The 20,940-nt window shown below is 36.1% G+C and overlaps 1 protein-coding gene across 2 annotated transcripts in view; it reads right to left on the bottom strand.

The window, feature by feature from the left end:
- The window catches only part of DENND5A_2 (DENN domain-containing protein 5A), a gene marked incomplete at its 5' end in the record, with an annotated part of 59,463 nt that overhangs the window by 34,629 nt on the left and 3,894 nt on the right, over positions 1-20,940 (bottom strand). Inside the window, 8 exons of one of the 2 annotated variants that reach the window (XM_051210577.1) lie at positions 1,034-1,614; positions 2,781-3,345; positions 5,701-7,284; positions 8,861-9,021; positions 12,254-12,386; positions 13,122-13,390; positions 15,954-16,130; positions 20,481-20,697. In XM_051210577.1, the coding sequence (XP_051070586.1) occupies positions 1,034-1,614; positions 2,781-3,345; positions 5,701-5,985 (1,431 nt within the window). The remainder of the gene's footprint in view (positions 1-1,033; positions 1,615-2,780; positions 3,346-5,700; positions 7,285-8,860; positions 9,022-12,253; positions 12,387-13,121; positions 13,391-15,953; positions 16,131-20,480; positions 20,698-20,940) is intronic. The other variant, XM_012936773.3, reaches the window with a different exon arrangement.

Raw genomic sequence — 20,940 nt, 5'->3', positions numbered from 1 at the left:
ACTGCTGGGGAGTCTAACACTAAGTACGATAAGGCTGTCTAGTGCTTGGTAGCACTGCTGATGGTCTTCTAGCCAAAGTCAGTCTGGGACGTGAAACCTCAAATGAAAAATTGGATTTAAAAATTTGTTTCATTAATCTTGTCGATCGTTTTGGTTAGAGTTGATAAAGACAAACATACTATATGAATTAATAATCAGCATGAGTTACAATAAATTGAAATCTAAACTTTTTGTATTATGCTTACGCTATTGTATAACATACTTCTCAATGGATACATTATAAGTCTAACATGGCTAAGGTTATCTGAAGCGTTTTTAATCTTCACTAATTGCGTTGTATCCAACATATAGACTCACTTATCGGATAGTCACTTGATATTAAAATATACTTTTTATTGGTGATTTCATTTCAAGCCCCAATGCTTACTGTATTTGTATCTCTTATCAAGCAAATCAGGTTGCACTACATTGGAAGATATGTCTATGGTGGATAGTTAGGGATTATTTCCCAATACCCCAAACTGAAATCTTTAATGAAAATTACATACTAATTTGTAGAACTACTCATACACTAAACAAATAGAAAAATTATCGAAATTAGCTGGCCACAACAAACATTAAAGAGATTGCGGATAATCTCGAGCGTCAAAAGCTGTAGCACATTTCATGTAACATTCATTCGTCATTTTAGTACGGGTAAATCATCGAACAGTGATGAAACAACTTTCAACTATCATTTCGTAATTATCTATCATTTTTAATCTAATTAAACAATAAAATTAAGTCAGGAAATACATATCTAGAAACCAGAAACCAGATCTTTTATCCTTTGAAGTAATTTCTTTAATAGTAACTGTCTAAAAACAAGGACGATAACACATCAAACAAACAAAAAATTGCTAATGCTTATTTAAGAGGTAAATGTTAAACAAAAGAGAGCATCAAATGTAGCCATCATCAGTAGGAAGTTTTCATAGGAATTTTTTTGAGAAGATTAAATTAAATAGTTAAAAGAAAGAAAAATAGTCCTTACCACATTATCTGATTTATTCAAATTATTTAAAGCATCTGTATTCATAGTATTGATGATAGAAGATAAAGGAACAATTCGTTTAGTCGGTGTAGACATGCAACCAATCGGATTACTTGATATTAAACATTGAGACGCTAATGTTGATGCGGCTTCGATATTGGCTGAATGCGATATAATATGTCGACTAGTTTTATCTGATTGTGAAACAGCATTAAGATAGTAGTGATTTAATGAAGGTGATGTACAGGAACCATGTGTGGATAATAATGAACACTTATTACATTTTGATTGTTGACTACTATTATTACCAAAAGGATTGGACAAAAAGTGTTTGTGACTTGGAAACATCATTGTCTCTGCAGCTGATGACGCATACGATCGTAGCATGTGATTATTTAATGTTGGAAATTTACCAAATTGTTGTTCACTAACGACACTGAATGATGGTGATGATGACGATGGTAGTACAGATTCAGATGAGTGAACTGATTTCGATGATACCTGATTATGAGTAGGTGGTTTGTTGTTGGTAGTGATACTTGGTTCAGTTTTAATATCATATAATAAGTCTGGTAAGTGATCTAAATTGAATAAATAATTTATTAGGCAAACTGAGTTCTATAATCTCTAGTTAAAATGAAATAAATTAGTTAAATATGTAGTGATTACTTGGGATATTTTATCACACCAGTTAGAGTAGCTATAAATATGATAATAAGTATAAAGCAAATAGAAACAAAACAAACTCCATATGATAACTTTATGGGAAATAATAAGGCATTCAATGTTCATAGAAAGATAAAAAATGAGGTCAATAAAATGACTACAACAATGGTTCTTATACATACCTCTCATTAAATCGAGTGTTGAAGGAGGGTATGAGGGTGATTATCGCTTTCCAGTTCCCTACTGTGTGGAATTATATTTCTTCTTGAGGTGTCTCAAACGGCAACTGGATAAGTAGTGGTCTTAACGAACTAAGCGCATGACCGTGGAGCACAAAAGAAAACTCATTGACGCCGGTCAAACATGGCCGTTTGTGAGTGTCTTTTAGTGTGTTAGTTCTGGAATTTTCAGATTTTACCACTGACAACTGGTATCTATGGAACTAGGTGATGCATACTGATTTTACTATCGACCTCCTTCAGACCATCATTCTTAAGAATTTTACGATTAACTATCAAAACAAATTGGGGATTAAAATTAGAATGTAAGATAACTGATGCAAGTTTTCCAGTGAAAGAATTCAACGATTAATCTGTAAAAATTAAACTACCATATACATACCACCTCCCTAACCTGATAACTTTGTCATGTAGATAACTGAACATTACAGTTACTAGGTAGAGATAAATACAAAATTCCAAGTAAAGAAACTTGAACCATTTCATTTTTGAAGTGATAGCAAACGAATTTTGTGTAATTATTAAAATTTCAATCATACATACTTGTACGGCATAACAGTCAAATTTATCTCAGTTAAGTTACCACTTATAACCAGGAAGCACGGGATATCTGTTTCGTTCTGACATGGGACTCCTCAGCAATACTCACGCATGACTTAACCACTTAAATCTCGGAGCGGACGCTCAACTATTTGAACCCCTGGGTAGGTAGTATCTAATCAATTTTGCAACAAAATGCGACGATCAATCTGTGGTGAATAAAACCTATAAATAATACCAATCTCAACAAAACTATGTGCATTTATAGAAATATCATACATCAATGAGGCAATTACACTCACTATTATTATTAATTTGACAATTTACATTTTCAAATATTGGCTTAGAATTGAAATCAGGAAAATTTGAATTGTACTGAAGTTGTTGATTATAATCAAACATCACATCATAATTAATGTTTTCTGGTAACAAAGTTGTATTCATTAAAGTATTATTATTATTGTTATTACTATTATTAGATCGAAATATTGTTTTTCGTTCATGGCGTGATCTTGACAGCAATAAATGAAAAACAGTTAAATGCATTGGTGGTGAATTAGAATTATGCATAATTTTATTGTGTGATAAACTATGCCATTTTATACGTGAATCTAGAAAACTGGCAAACATTTGTGTTTCTAAAAATGCACTTAAAAAAGGTAAATGTGTTTCTGGTTGATCACTTAAAAAGCCAACTTTATCAAATCCATGTAGACCACAGGAAATATTTCCATTATCTGGTTTTTGTCCATTCCTATCCAATATTAAATAATTTTCATAATCTTGAAATATCATTGTAAAATTGGCAAGAAATAAATTTCTTATAGCTGCATTTATATGTAATAATTCGGTATAACTTGAATAAACCTGTATAATATGAAAGAGGAGAAAAAATAGCGATTAGTTCAAGTTATCAAAAACGAATTTTGATTAATCACAAAGTGTAATATTATGTTAAATAGTGAATTTTATGATGTAATTCGCCGATTCCTGTAATTCTAATCAAAAGTTAAAGATCCCGGATTCGATCTTCCGTAGAGTCATGACTGTGCACCAGTCAGGGATCCTATACTAGGACGAAACAGCAGTCTATTGCTTCCTGCGTTCGACTGGTTATCTAGCCAAAGACAATCTGCAACACGGAACATAAGATACGACAGTCTTCACAATACACTGCCCTCAAATACCCTGGTACGGACGAGAGAAGGAAGAGTCCGTTCTCCCTCTCGAAATGCTCTCACATGGCCACGCATATACACCCACTGCCAGGGAAGTCCTACTCACTGCCTTCTCTCACCAGGGGTATTGTTTACGAAATTGAGAGGACGAAAAGCGAATGTCCGGTGCTTCAACCGGGTTGGTGGATATGGAGGATCTATCTAGGGGAGTTGGAAAACCCTGATTCCAAACCAATAGTACACATGGGCTCCAGGATCCTCAGAGAACAAATAGCGTATGAACAAATTATTGGTCGCCGGATACCATCTCTTGACGTGGCTCCACTACCTTATGGATTAGATCCTTAGGTTGAAGGTTCCGGGTTCGGCCCCCTAAGAAAATCACATGCCTCGGTATGTGTGCCCGTGCATTATCACAGCCCACACAAAAATCAAGTGCCTTGTCTGGGGCATATGTATTCGGTGCCCCTTTGTACCAATATTTATATGTTCAAATAAATAATAATTAATAAGAAGCATTAGCGTTTAAATACAACTAATGCATTATTAATGGTTAGTATCTAATTGGTGTGGATTGCGTCGCATAGCAAAATCTACCAGAATAGAAAGAAAATTTAAAGCAACGAGCACCGATACGTGATTAATTTATTTATTTATTCATGAAAATGTTGGTACACAGGGGTACGAAAATAAATATGCACCACACAATAAAATGAGATTTTGAAGAGATGGACCAAGGAGAGGGAGCATAATCATATATAAATATTTTTAAAAAGTCGAGTGAACGGAAGTAGTGGCTAATGGGAGGAGCGACCTAGTTAACGAAAATACAACCAAAAAGAATTCTTTCGGTTAAGGAAGTTATAGTAGGACCATCACTGACTTCTAGTTCAAGCCATGTCTAATAACAAGTTCATAAATTATTTTTAATGTGCACTAATTTTTGATGAGTTTTACTAAGTGAACGCTATATTCGGTTCCTAAGCTATTCTCGTAACCCCCAAGCTAGGAGTACACAGCAACCTGAGCACGAGAGGAAAGGAGCAAAATATGCGAGAATCACTTTACTCCAAATGTTCGTTTTAGTGCAGAAAATATAGGGTTTTTATAGTATTTTAGATGTCCTTGCGTTTCCCGAAAATTTTGGAATGCTACTAAACATAGTAGCAGTGTAATAATCAGCCAATCAGAAACCCTACAAGTGATGTTTCTGGCTAAACTTCAAGTGAACGCTGATTGGATAAAATGTTTCTTAGTGTTTCCTGAGCCTTTCTTGTCTTTTGCGAGAAGTCTTCTGGATCACCCCAAAAATTTTACAAATGTTTTATGCAGTCTTGTAACTCAGTTCACTGGCATTCTGTTAAAATTACTTTCGAAAACCATACGAGTTCAATTTTTGCAGTAATTCAATAAGCGAGAGAGATTATAACGCAATCAATAGAAGAGAAATGTTAAGAATAGGAGAAACAAAATTACAGAGTTCACAAGATCGGGAGTAACATTTCGTGAACTTGAATCGTTAACATTGGTGGAGCGTGGTGATAAAAATTCGCGATAAGGGTTAACCACGGGGGTAGGAGAGTAATTAAGAGGTAAGGCAGGGGTATGATTGTGAGCAAGTGGATCTCGGGTGTTGTTAGAGGTATGAGGGCGGTTGTCGCTTCCCGGCTGCCTACACCGTGGAAGGATATTTCTCCTCTCGGATCTTAAGTTGCTGACTTTGGCCTAACTGTTTTCCATTAGATCTGCCGAGCACGGCAGGAACTAAAGGAACATGTATCCCAACCAATTTAGCTCGGCTGAGTCATCAGTAAAAGCAACCCCGACCATCATGTCAAGGTAGAAGCTTCGGGTGGGCTTAATGAAGATCCCTATTAGAAAACAATATTATTCTAATTTACACAACGAGAACATTAAATGTAGTAAATTAAAACATAATTCTAAAGTTTTACACAAGATTGTTTATAACCCTAACTTCCATAATAATTCAGTAACAAAATGAAAATTTCTAACGCAAAATAATCATAAGCCGTTAGATATTTACCTCTTTCGAAATAATCTGTTTAGCTGCCTTTGAACAGACTTCAAAATAGTTGATTTGATTTGTACAACTATTGTCTGATGCACTAACATTATTGCTATTATTGTCGCGTATGTAGAATTGTTCTTGTCGTTGCCTATTAGCATTCTCCATAGATGAATCATTCACTTTTGCTATTGTTAATTCATCTTGATCACAAACTGATTGTGATTGGTTGGAACGAGTCAAAGATACTTTCTTATAACAAGAATTATGAATACGGTTAAATTGATGAAAATATAAGAACATTCAACATTAACGTAGATTGATTAATCCAAATTTTTTCAGTCAAAATAGTTTTTTAAGGTTCATGAATAAAAATTTATCTTACAGTATATAAATAACGAAATAATTTCTAATAAATGCTGTAGAGACAAATTTGTTTACTTCACTATGCACAGGATATATAACTAAAAGTAGGTTGCGCTAACAAGTGTCAAGCAGCATAAAACCTAGGTCTAGGGTATCCTACCGACTACTGATTGATATCAAAAGGTAGTGAACATGATGTCGAGTGACTTGACCTGGTGCTTAAATTGCAGTTTGATTGATAGAATTCGACCAGCACGCAAGACCAGACAAATATGGCATTGGTCGCTAGTCACTGATCAATATGAAATCTCTGTAAGTAAACAGTTCAAAGAAGAATACTATGAAAACTAGATCATATCTGCGAGTAGCAATTTTATTCATTCATTTCTACAAGAAAGCAAACATTCTCATTTAGATATTTAGCAAACAACGAATACACATAAGACATATTTCTGTCCAATAAGTCTTACGATGGCTCAACACTGTTATACATAAATAACATAGAAAAACACACCAGTCAAGTGGTGAAGTGTCATACAGTAATTTTACAAATTTCAATGCATATGAACATGACTGTGAATAATAACAGAATAATTAGAAGATGGAATGGACTAATTGATTGGTATTCTACGGTATCAATTAATAAATAAACAAATTGGGATGTGATTTAGGGACTGATAGTGAGAGAATCTAAGTCTATTACAGAGCTGTGAATAAATTTGTAGCAAGTTAGCGTTGGATTTGTGTAGTTTTACCCCCACACATTGTAGAATATCGCTTATCGTACTGTTATTTTATTATATTTAACTTTCAACAAAACTTTTCTCATCCCATTTCGTCCGATTAAATGACCAGTTCTAAATTAGTAATAATTGGTTAGCCATTTTTGAAAATTGAAACCGTGCAACCTCTGCTGATTTCGAAGCAGCTTCATTCAATGTTGTACACTTCGTTCATCTATCTTATGAGAAGCACCTGAGTTCGCAAGACGTTTTTAACATGAGCCACAAAGTGTTTTCGCTGGCCAACCCCCAAAATATGTAATGTATCCATTTATATTGTAAATGGTAGGTTATTACGTCAAATTAAAAGTTCACACCATGTCACTTGGTGGGTTTTGTGAGAATGAAATTGATGACGAAAACGATTTTTGGTATTTTTTCTTCGCAGCTGCCGATTAGATGAATTTGACATGTTGTCTTCTTGATGCTGTTGGTTTTGACAGGACCTACAAAACTAATAACGAAAATTTATTTTCATATCGAAATGTTGCGTTATGAATTTAATAGCCTTTATAAGTCGTGAAACTTTTGCTCTGCTGTCACGATTTCTATTATTCTTCAGGCGCTCAACTAACAACCGACATTTGATTGGTATTGTTATGGATGACTCGCCGGCGATAGCTGCTGCCATAACAGAAGTTTATCCGAACTCGCACCGCATTTTATGTCGTTTACGCTGTATTCGCGGTGTTATAAAGAGAGTAAGCTACTAATTGAATGCGATTAACCTTAAATTGTAATTGTAGAGGCTGCAATCTGAACTCTTGCAACTATTCTTCCGTCTGATGTTCACTCGAAACGTGGACAGGTAAATAAAAATATTCAGACCTTAGAGTTTTATGTACTTTCCAAAGCTATCTTTCAGTTATTGAAGTGCCAGGCGGGATTTTTACCGATATATACGAGATTTCTTGTTGCCTAAGAAAAACAAATGGTTTAATGCGTTTCGATTGGCTGAGACACTTATAGAACCAAACAATACTATCTTCGCTGAAACAACGCATAGAATTTTAAAGCTGCACAAACTGACAAGAAAAACACCCGTGCTGAGATCCATCTTCAATGTGCTTTTCAAGACTGGAGATTGAATGGAAGCGCGAGTTCAGAGATACACATCAGAATGTCACAAGACAATTATTAGTCGGGTGCCCCGAATACGTCGTCTCACGTTTTGTATTTTGTACGTTATTTACGTTCATAATTTGCAGAAAAGGTGGTCAGCCGAGAGATATTTACCTGTTATATCAATTTTCAGAATTAACTAACCAATTATTACCAGTTTAAAACTGGTCGTTTAATTGGATGAAACAGAATGAGATTTTTATTAAGAAGCAAATATAATAAAATAACCGTGCGATAAGTGGTATTCATCATATTGTAGATGAGATACAATTATCACTGTCCCCTTCCCAATCGAAATGAATCAGAAGAGAATACGGTTCAAATATGAGGTGCATTAGATATTTCATTGCTTCCATTCATCCTTAATAATTCACCTCAAGATAAAGAAAACCGTCATAATATATGAATGTTTTTAATAATTTCCCCGTGCTACTTTATTATTAACAATGTATGCACATACTTAGAGCTATATTGAATCTAATCGTTCAACTGGTTTAGTACAATCGTAAAATAGACAAACTGTGAATCAAAGAACCACAAACAAATTTCTACTCACTTTTAAAATTTTTCAACTGTTAAAAATGAGCAAGAATAGTATGATTAATAGTCATAAGTCAAAAACTAGATAGACAATAGTTGCATCAGTATAACGAATGCTAATCATCTTTACCGTTGTATATTACCCAAAGACGTTCACTTGGTTAAGATAAACAGTGATCTATCTTTGGTGACATCACACAGTCTCTAGAAGAGACTGTACCGTATTCTAATTGATATTCGGTAAACATTAAAACACGAAATTAACCTACAAGTTCAATGACATTATCATACCTCAAAAGTCAAGAAGTAGAAAATACTACCATATTGCATTAATTATCATCATGGTCAAAGTAGCATGTAATACTTACTCTTTGAAGTCCAGTGAACTTTATCAGTGAACTAGGGGGTTTGGGTCTAGGTACAGGAGCCGCTGTATGTGGTGTTGTACAACTAATAGGTGCAGTAATCTGAGAAATATCTGTCAAATGCTGAACAGTATTCTGTTCGGTTGTAATCTGATTATTGAAACCTGAAAAGTGAACCGATACGCAGTAGTTATGAATAGAAAATACTAATCGTTGGTATATTAAGATAATAATTACGATTCAGTTATGAATAAAAGCGACAGTAGTATATTAAATAAATAAAAATCCACATAGATAATGAAACTAACTGTATTTGAAACTATCCAGAGCTATCATGTTAATTGTAATTCGAGGAAGAAATCTAAAAGTTCCTTCTAAGGAACGTAATATCATTTTGCAAATACACAAAATCGATACCATTTTTTTAAAAGTTATACAGACTTTCCGTTGGGGCCGAAAGAAAACATGTTTTCGTATATTCATAGACGATCAAATACGCATCATAGATTCGTAAGACATTTACCTTATCCAAACGAAAATAACTAATCCCCAAATTTTAAGACTAATTACAAGTTAGCAATGCCTATCCTATTATAACACCAATACCGTTGACGAAAGTTCAAACACAATTGTAAATGTTAAACCTTTAGAAGTTGGTTAAAAAAAGATTGACATCATCACATAAACTGAAATTCATTTTTAAATAAACGGAATATACCCCTTAAGACATAAAATAAGATAGGTTCAGTGAAGAGTTCCCTTTTCGGTGAATTCGTTTTCAGAGCTGAATGATAGTTTTATTATTTGTGACAACAAATCTGATTTGAATTATCTTCTAAAGACATTTAATAACTGTCACCCAGCAATAAATTTCAAACTTAAATTTGAAAACAAAAAAGTACTCACTTCCTTCATGTTGAAATGACAAGCGAACACGACGGAGCTCTAAGATCAATCTACAGGAAACCCTTGTGGAATGACCAATTATCAAATTCCCACAGCTGGGTCCCCATTAGTCAAGAGCGAAACTTAATCATATAACTCGATGGGCGAATACGAAGAATTTGCAGTCCCGAGGTCGTAGACAGCGAACTAAACCTTCTCCTTGAGAAAATAATTACCGAAAACGGTTAGCCTATGGTACTTATTGGCAATAAAAAGCCACCATGGTCTTAATCTCTCATAATTTTCTTTATTCTTGATACCTTTCATCCTTCACAGACATCTGCTTCCCTTTCTATCCTCTCTATAGATCTTTTAACCCAACTGTTTTTTTTGTTTCTATGATCCTACTGATTACAGATCATCTTAATTCCAACATTTTAGCTTATCATAATAAACCTTTCATTTCCAAATATAGTTTCCCCATTTATCTTCATGATGAATATTCAAGTCCTTAACAATAAAACTATTATTAGTTTCCCTGATAAAAATAAAGTTTTAATAGCTTTGTTTATTCTACCTCACTGTTACTGTGATGAACGAGACCAGTGAAGACAACCAAATGTATTTGAATACATTACAGAATATATTGGTAAAATCTGATAACCATAAAGTAAATACTTCATTTTCAATCGGCTCAGACTTGATTGTTGCTTCGTTTCCACACCAACCACTTCCTGTTCTTGTTCTCTTCTCTTTAATCTTCTTAACCTTCTGCCGCCATGCATTTCACTTTCGACTGGTGCTACATACTACTTATATCTGTCGACATCAGTAGCACACATCACCATGTTTAACAGAATTTTATTATCACTATTATTGTAACTATTATCACGCTAAAAAATAAGTCCATATGAGATTGTACAGTTTTGAAGATGAATTCGCCGAAAAGAGAACTCTTCGCTGAACCAACCTTCCTTATTTGATGAAATTCATTTACTTGTAAAAGTTTGGGGAATTTTCGATGGTAAACTAAAGTGATGCAATGGATTGAGTAAAAGTACCGGTTTAATAATCATAACTTATGCTTATGTGAAAACTATTAATTCACCATAACAAACCCAACTAATATTAGCCCATTAAACAGGTGAGCCTTGTTGTGACTTGATGAGCCGCTTGTTATCACTTAATCTATTCGCCAATCAAAATACGACTTATTCGCTCTTATACTGTACTAAACCAATGACGTTCGACCGATATGAGCAGCCTAGCGTCCTTATTGGTCCTATGTCCGCCTAGCCCGTCCATCTGAGTCCAGAATGCCAATAACAGCTTCCACTATGCGAATAATTTATTTCAAACATACTGTGTTTATATATCAAACAAACAGACCGCAATGCACCATAAAATAGGAAATAACATTCATACACAATAAAGCCAAAAAGTGGCTGTGAACGTGGGAGGCAGTAGTTAATAAACTGAACACAGCTTAAGAACAGTGAATCGTACAACAATAATATATAGGTCAAAATAAAGCTTATAACAAGGGGAATATAGATATACATAGTCTAGTTACTGAATATTTATACCATAAGAATATATAAATAATATTAGTCCGTTAATAGGTCTCAGACGTTACTCGTAGTGTAATCTTCACTAGGATATAACAACCCTGATCAATCAATATTTATACTGCTAGGTTAAACTGTTATGGATAAAATCTGACTGAAGATAAGTAATAACTTCATTTAAATGATTATTTGATACCGAAATGTTGAATAACACATACATTGTAGATAGCATACGTTATGAACTGGTTATCAGCTGTGAAGTTACTGGATACCAAGGAGAACTTAACAGCTGTTTCGTCCTAGTACGGTATTCCTCTTCAGTGCTACTACAAGACACCCAAGGACTGAATTAAGGATCTTGAATTTTTATGGAGACTACTGTAATTAGCAATACCTGCTTCATTGGCGGTATGATTGAACATATTACGGAATAGCATGCATATCAATTTTGTAAGTTTAAATCAAAATGATCATTCTAAGGTAAAGAACACTAGACTCCTAACTCACAAGATTTTGCGACATAAACAGCTCACTATAAACCGATACATAAGTTATGTCAATAGAAATGTAAACTAAGTAAGGCTGAAAATCCTGATCATTCATCGAAAACATTGTATCACCGCCAAAACCAAGTACAGTCATCATTATCACGTCATGCTACTTCCAAACCGACTTGTTTAGTGCGATGAGACCTCGAAAAACAAGTATTTCAAGCAATATGACTTGATTAGGTTAGTACAATATGCAAGTATGATCACCTTATTAAAGTAACAACTACGTTAGAGAATTATAAGGCAAAAAGTGGTAAATATGATATTGTTAATGCGTTTCTAACAGCAAAGGTTTTCTACAAGATGTTTACGTTGAATACTGTTTCTTCATGATATATATATATAGTAGAAATGTCTGGATAAAGATCTCTATGTAATAAAAACAAACATACTTCTTGATAGATGTTTAGCTAATTTTAAAATCTCTAATAAAGATTGTTTGGTATCTTGACTATTTGGAAATTCAGGAATTTCATCCGGCACAATAACTCTTCCTTCATCAATATAAACATAACAGACGTTTGTCTATTTAAGGATTGAAAAAAAGAAAAGGTTAAAAAATAATACACGATGGTATGTTTTCATCTTTAAATAAATATTAGTGTATAAGAGTAGAAAAGTACCTGGGCTGAAAAGGCTTAATCATATGTCTTCGAAATACTGCTCACATATTGTGGACTAACGAGTGAACAATGTTGAGGTTAGATGTATGGAACTAAGTAAAGATGACAACTCGCTTTATGAGGTTGTAAATCTTCAATGATTGTATTTGGGAGCATGTGCTACGCGTCCCTAGTCACCCACTAACTTGACACACAACAGAGACTGGGGTAGGAGCATGAAATAAAGTTACGGCAGTAAAACCAAGAATTGAAATCAGCCCATGAAATCATTGGATGTTGGTATGAACCATGTTGGTAGACGTACTCCACCTGGTTGCAATCAGTCCAATAACCGTGACAAGTAGTCGGGTACATTGAGTGACATGACAGAAATCCATTTATTTATTATCCTTCCTCAAATCTTGATTCTTAACCCGTCTTTATAAATACCTTATTTTCGAACAATTTTTTATATTTAGACTTTCTTAGTACTGTTGATACCATAATTTCGATCCCAACATTCCTTTAATAGCATAATGTAGAAAGCTTCGTAAATTAATAAAACAAAACTGTACAAAATATTTAAAAGGTTAAGAAAAAAGTACACAAATCACGTATATAACAATAAAAACGAAAAAAGCATAGAAATTCTACATACTTCACTAGCTAACTCAACCGAAGGGGAGTAGAAATATTCTTGTGTATGATTATCTGAAACGTATTGTTTAATAAATGGATATTTCTCATTATGATGATGATTATTATTATAACATGGATCTGGTATGTTAATACCCATGATAAATGGAACAGGAGCATCGACAAAATGAGTTAATGATACTGGTAGTATTGGAGCATATACATGTAGCCAATAAAATGGTAATAACAAACAAGTAACACATTCAGCAATCAACATCAGACGATAATACACTAAGAAAAATTATGGAAAAAAAAATATATGTAAGTGAAAGGAATATAAAACACAGCTGTCTAACTCATCAGTAAAACATTTATTACTATCGGAAATAAGAGAAAGCCGATTGGACTGCACATACACTACGTTAAATACTAATCGGTATTTCAATAGTTGAGATCATGAGTCAATTGAAACTAGACCACCATGGAAAACCTGGAAGCACTAGACGGCCGTTTCGTCCTAGTATGGAACTCCTCAGCAGTGCGCATCCACGATCCCGCCTCGTGGGATATCGAACCCAGGACCTACTGGTCTCACGCGCGAGCACTTAACCACTAGACCACTGAGCCGGCATCCAACGGTGTTAATGTCTAACTTCAACTAATCCACGAAATTGAGCGACACATCCACCATTGTCATCAGTGAGTTACTATCTCACAACTGACCCAGTTGAACTCCACTAATCACTGCTTCTCACTAGAACTCCAGGATATACATCTTGAAGCCAGTCACTAGTGAGCACAATAGGACGAAACGGCCGTCCAGTGCTTCCAGGTTTTCCATGGTGGTCTAGCTTCAATTGACGCATGATCTCAACAATTGAAATTACTAAAATCTCCACTGATCGATATATTGGATGAAATGAAAAGAGAAATTGATTGACTCATAAAAGAACTATTACCGGATAAACGATCGAATGTTCAATCAGTTGAAATCTTAGATAAGTCAAGAAAAACACTAAACCAAAAGCAAATGATTTAACCAATAGTGTGGTGACACGAATATCCAAGAATGAGTAACTTTTGGGAATAATCTACAGGTTATTAGTACATAAATTCTTGTTGTATAACTATTAGATAACTGTGTTAATAGATTTTTATGCTTCCCTTATTGTAAGCTACCAGTGGACTCATTAACCATTGTTGTACAAGTTCTACTATCCCATAATGATGGTTGATGAATTATTTACCTTTTTTCTTCGTTCTCTTCTATTTTTAAAGCAGTTATGCCTACACTGTAACCACATATTCATGCAGGTGCTATGTCAGGAAACTAATCTATGTTCTGGTATGGGTTCATTCACATAATATGTACAACTGCAACACTGACTGATATGATCTATCATCGGACTCAAGATTATGGGTAGAAGGCATACATATCAGTCAACGAATAGGAGTTAAGATTTTCTCAACCTCGATGTGAATCGTCCAGTCAGGGTATAGTAATGGTCAGAGCTGAGAACGCTAGGTGATAGCCAAAATAGTATACGCGCGGTAAAGAAATATTACAGGGTTCTTATTGACGAGTATTCTCTAGATATCGATTAACCTGTCTCATACACAACAATTAAAGTGATAATATGAGTTTCTGGATAAGCAAAATCTGAGACTAAAGACGAAACAATTTTACATACTAATAATTACAAAACATCTTAACTATGTTAATGAGCCGTTGAACTTATTTCTTATTTCACCATTTTAGAAATGAATGTCTTCATTAAGAAACAATTATTTTCCCGATATAAATTGGACGAACTCTAAACATTGGCGCCAAATTTCGCTATGAAATTCCTGAATGCCTTTTACGAATAATTAGTTTGAATAACGTTCGTCTGAGGATCGTCGACGGTTTGATTCATTCAAAAAGTTTGTTCATAACTGAAATCACGAACCGATCTAAGCTAGTCAAGGACCGAAAACCTGGAAGCACTGGATGCCCTTTTCGTCCTGTTACGAGGATCCTCACCAGTGAGCACCTATGATCCTGCAAACGAGTCCCTAACCTCTAGACCACTGAACCGGCAGCCAACGATGTTAACGCCTAACCTTAACCAATCCATATCCTACGACAACTCCACCTCAAGATGAGGATCTTAAAGTTCTAGTGAGAAGCCGTGACCAGTATAGTACAACTTGGTGGAGTGTGGGACAGTTACCTACCGCAGACAATGAAAGGTGGTCATGCAACATCACGGATTGACTGAAGTTAGACATTACACCGTTGGATGCCGGTTGAGTGGTCTAGAGGTCAAGTGGTCACACGCGAGACCGAAGGTCCTAAGTACGATTCCCGCGTGCAGGGTCGTGGACGTGCACTGTTGAGGAATCCCATACTGGGACGAAAGGGGTGTTCAATACTTCCAGGTTTTCAATCTTCATCTAGCTAAGACCACCTCGTGATTTCAACTGTTAAAATACTATAATCTTCACAAATCCTCCATATCAATAACATTCGGTAAGTGTCACAATAATTATACTCTATCGATATTTCCATATATGTACCAAACGAAAACAACAAGTTACTAGCCATACACACGTTCGTGATATTAGCTCAAGATGTTAATAGTGTGAACTGATAAAGGTAATACATGAATACTTAATTCCACTTACAGTGAATATTGTATTTATACACACATGATTGATATGACCTCTAGTTTAATTACAATAGATTATATACGCAAAAACTTAACCATCAATAATAGCATACCATACACTGAAACCAGTTTTTAAGTCGTTAAATGAAATAATAATCTTAGTAAGCAAGGAGCGAAAAAGTTCATTTATTGTCTTACTTTACCTCTTGAGAATAAAATTATACGATACTCAAGAAGCGTACACGTGAATAAACGAATAAAATCATCCAAATCAATCAATTCAAATAATTCTTCAAGAGAATATTCAAATAATGATAATTCTACATAGCATTTTTGGTTTAGTTGTCCATTCATTAAATTTGCTATAGGTGATATGGGTGCTGAATATACAAAAAATGAGAAAAGAAATAACAAGGAAAAAAGCAAACAAAGCTTATGTTAATATTGATCACTTAAAATAACATTATTAAAAGGGTCAAAAATAGTGTTGAATCCAATTGAAATTATCATGAATTTATAAATGATAAATGGAATTTTCATTAAGGTCTACATGGTTGGATTATGGATAATGGGAGCAACTGTGCTGTCGAGACTGGTAACTAGTTGATTCACCTTTAAGCCTAACCGGACTAATAACACTGTCACCCTGAGCATAACGCCAATATCTCAACACATATTGCTCTATGAGCTTCTTCGGAACTTTGTGCACTCATTCATATATATATATATATATATATATATATATATATATATATATACATCAATGGTAACGATACAGGAATTACCCGACCGTTACTTCTGCCTTGACGTGGTTGTCAGACTTACCTATCGTAATGAACCAACTGAGCTATACTGGTTGGAACAATCGTTCCTCAAGGTCCCACCATGTCAGACACGTCGGTTGAAGAGCGCTAAGACTAAAAGCAGCAAACTCAAGGTCCGAAGGCGAAGTCGTACTGCTGACTGTACAGAGGTGTGACAGCAGTTAGGTGTTTCCTTCAGACAACCAGCATGACAGCGATGCTGTCTTCTCACAAAGAGGGGTGGGATCAGAAAAGGTCGACCCCAAAAATGCACATCTCGCCTTATCCCACGGATATCCGTCCCCGGCGACAAGGTCCCAGCAAGTACGCCGTGTGTGATCGGCCTCAAGCAGTTGTCCCTTGGCCACTGCGATCACGCTTTCTGGTCTCTAAGACCACCTCTAATCTAATTTCCTTTTCAGATACCTCCAGAAGAACCCTTCACGGTGTGGGCAGCCAGGAAGTGATAACCGCCCTCATACCTCTAACAGCACTCAAGACCACTGTATTCATAATCAACCTCTCTCTTCAATTTCCATTATTCCTCCTACATCGACTCTCAACTCTAAACTTCCTCTTTCGGCTTCCTCCTCAAATGTCACCATGTCCAACGATTCAAGTGCGCAAAACACTGTCCCAGGTCTACTGAAACCTCGACCCAAACTACACATTGGAGCCTTCAACGCACATACTCTGTGTCAAATCGGTCAGCAGGCTTCCTTAGCTAAAACCCTAGAATATTGTACCATTGATGTGTGCTGTGTCTCCGAAACACGCATACAGGATCGTAGTGTGATCGTTCACTTGACCTCACATCAGCAAAACGGAGAGCCGACGAGATACACCATCCGTGTATCTGGTGACCCGATGGCTAGTTCTCATGGACTGGAGGGTATAAGCATAGCACTGAGTACGAGGGCAAAACAAGCACTGTTGAAATGGATCCCCGTTAACAGTCGCCTATGTGCTGTTCGGCTAGACGGCTGAGTAAGAACTCGGAAGGATAGGGACACACTTCCTTGCCTTTTCGTAGTTTCTGTCTACGCTCCCACTGACTGCAGTTCGGATGAAGTGAAAGATAACTTTTGCAGAAAACTTTCTAAACTTCTTCAAAAAGCACTCTTATCTGCTCTCAGCCAAGACTTTTAGAGAGATGGGTGGAACACTTTAAGGAGCAATTCAGCTGGCCTTCAGCTACTCTACAACTGCCCACAATTCACAAACAGACTGAATGGAATATTGAAGTAGGCCTCCCAATTCTAATTGAAGTCCAAAAAGCCATAGCTAATTTGAGACAAGGAAGAGCAGCTGGCCCAGATGGATTGGCTTCAGAGGTCTTTAAGTATGATGGTCCAGTTTTAGCGATTAGGTTGACTAATAAATTAGATAAAATCTGGTAACTGCCTGTAGTCTCATCTGACTGGTCGCAATCAGTAATTATCCCAACACATGAGTCAAAATGATACTATGATAACCATAAATGGATTAGTTTGACTAATATAGCATAAAGAGTGAATGCATTTGCACTAATGTAACCAACATTGGACCATGTTACTCAACATCAACTGACGTTATTATCCCGGGCATCTGACTCTGTAGACCGAAAGTTTCTGAGGCAGTGTCTGTCATTGAAAGGCGTACCTCAAAAGTACATAAACCTTGTGAACACTCTTTACTCAAACACTAATAGTCGAGTCAGAACTTATGGCGAACTGTCATCTGCTTTTGCAACCTCAAGTGGTGTCCGTCAAGGCTGTCCACTTTCTCCATTTTTGTTTAACTTCATCATAGATCTATTGATGGAAATAACATTTTCGTCTACTGAATTCTCGGGTATTGATCTCCTTCCAGAAGGTCCATTTATCGACTTAGGATACGCAGATAATATAGTTCTGTTTGGTGAAGACGCTGATAAAATGCAGTCTTTTGGTAGCACTCAGCAACAATGCCAGGATATTTGGGATGTGTTTCTACCCCTCTAAATGCAAGTAGTTGCTTCAGGACTGGTCTGCATCAGCACCTGAACTAAGGATAGGGAGTGAAGTGGTCGAACGCGTAGATAACGTCACTTATCTTGGAAGTCTGATCAGCCCTAATGGGTTGGTGTCTGACGAAATCTCAGCACGGATTCGAAAAGCTCGTTCGGCTTTTGCCGACTTACGTCACCTATGGCGAAGGCGAGATATCTGTCTATCAATTAAGGGACGGGTATACTGCGCAGCAGTTCGTTTTATTCTACTTTACGGCTGCGAAACGTGGCCACTAAGAATAGAAGATACTCGTAAGTTACTAATATTTGATCACAGATGTCTTAGAAATATTGCTCGTATCTGCTGGGATCACCGGGTAAGTAATAGTGAGATTAGACAGACACAGGGTATTAGGGAATGATGGTAAATCAGTTGGAGGTTGTGTATCTTCATCGACTAAAGTGGTTGGGCCACGTGTTACGTATGCCTGAACACCGATTAACACGGCGTGCAATGTTGACTAGTGTCGGAGACGGTTGGGAGAAAGTTAGGGGCGGCCATACCAAAATGTGGTATCAGTCCATAAGGTCATAAACTTCTAGCCTAAGCCATGTTGTAGATGCAAACTACGTGGTTGGGATCCGTGCGACTATCGTAAACAATTGCTGGAAACTCCGGGTGATATGGCTCAGAATCGATCACAATGGCGTAGGTGTATACACTGCTTGTCTTCCCTTAAATCGTGAGATTAAAATTACTTTATACCATTCTTTCTACCAACTAATTCTTTCTTCCTGTATTATATCCTTATACACAATCTTTCTTTTATACATTACTACCATTGAAGTAACTAATTCTATGAATTCGGTGATCATCTTGTTGTGTTAATGAGGCAACGTGGACCGACAAATATATTTTCCTGGTCCTACACTGTAGCTGACAAACTGACAGGAATGACAACTAAAATGTTATCTGTTGTGAGTAGGCTTTATTTAAAAGGCGAAGGCTTTCTACAAGCATTAAAATATCTGTTTTCAGAGTGGAATCAACATATACTTAGTAAGTTACAATAACAAACACCATGGTACTTGAAGATAATATTTACCTTTATTAGTAATGGTTCCTATTTTACTTGAGGATATCCCTTAGTCATAAAGTGTATGGCTCTCAAATGCCCTGGTACGGGAGTTGAAAAAGCATGATTGCAAACCAATGGTGCATATGGGCTCCAGGATCCTCAGAGAACAAATGGCGTATGAACAAATTATTGGTCGCCGGACACGATGGGACTGCATCTCCTGACGTGGCTCCACTGCCTTGTGGATTAGATCCTTAGGTTGAAGGCTCCGGGTGCGGCCCCTAAAGAAAATCACCTGCTTCGGTATGGGTGCCCGGGAACTATCACAGCCCACATACAAACCAAGTGACTTGTGTAGCGCATATGTATTCGGTGCCCCTTTGTACCAATGTGTTCAAATAAATAGATGGAAGAGCTGGACGCCCCTTTCGTCCTACTATGGGATTGTTTAGAGATCAGGATTTTCGGTATCGCATGCGAGCACTTGACCTCTAAATCACTGAGCTGGTATCTGACGGTGTACATTTTCAACTTCAATCAATGCACGATATTGCACGGCCAACTTCCATCGTCTTTGGTAGGTGACTGCCTCACACCCAACACAGTTGAACGATACTCGTCACAACTTCTCACTGACACTACAATAATTCCCTCTCAAAGCTATCAACTAGTGAGCACATGATAATCATCAGTATACGGTTGTGGATATTGTTGAGTTTCGATGATCGATTTATGATTTTAATGAAGCTCAACAATCTCCACAACCATATTGGCAAAAAACAATTGTTCAAACGGTTGGAACAGGTTCCTACATCAATGGAACTAAAGAGCATTACAATAATCAAAGTGAAAAACAAATACAGGAAATCATTAACTAACCAGGACAATAACCATAATGAGTCCTGAATGGAGTGGAAAACGTTACGTATTGACCAACAGTAGGAAGTTTAGTTTTAAACAACATATCATGAATACATTGTTCCAAAGTGGACTGAAGGCATTTAGTACTAGGAGAAATATACATCATAGCCCACAAATCCTCCAACCAATTAAACAAACCGAAAATGAACGGATGACGAGACAAAAGACCGATAGCCTGGAAGAAATAAGGAATGGTTGCTAATAAATTATGTCACGCATGTGCAAAATAACTTTTATTACCAAATAACAGGAACTATTGTCTTATTACACTATCCAAAACTACCACTTCTTTGTAAATATATCGAATGCAAAATGATCAAATTGTATCAATGACTGTTGGTGAAATAGATTCGTGGTTGCTAGATAAACTGGGGACCTTACCTAAATCAAAACCATATCGCTATGGAAAATTTATGTT

The sequence above is a fragment of the Schistosoma haematobium genome, chromosome ZW (genome assembly GCF_000699445.3).
Source record: "Schistosoma haematobium chromosome ZW, whole genome shotgun sequence".
Lineage (NCBI taxonomy): Eukaryota > Metazoa > Platyhelminthes > Trematoda > Strigeidida > Schistosomatidae > Schistosoma > Schistosoma haematobium.
Note: the sequence above shows the minus strand (reverse complement) of the source record. Positions and strands in the feature narration are given on the sequence as shown.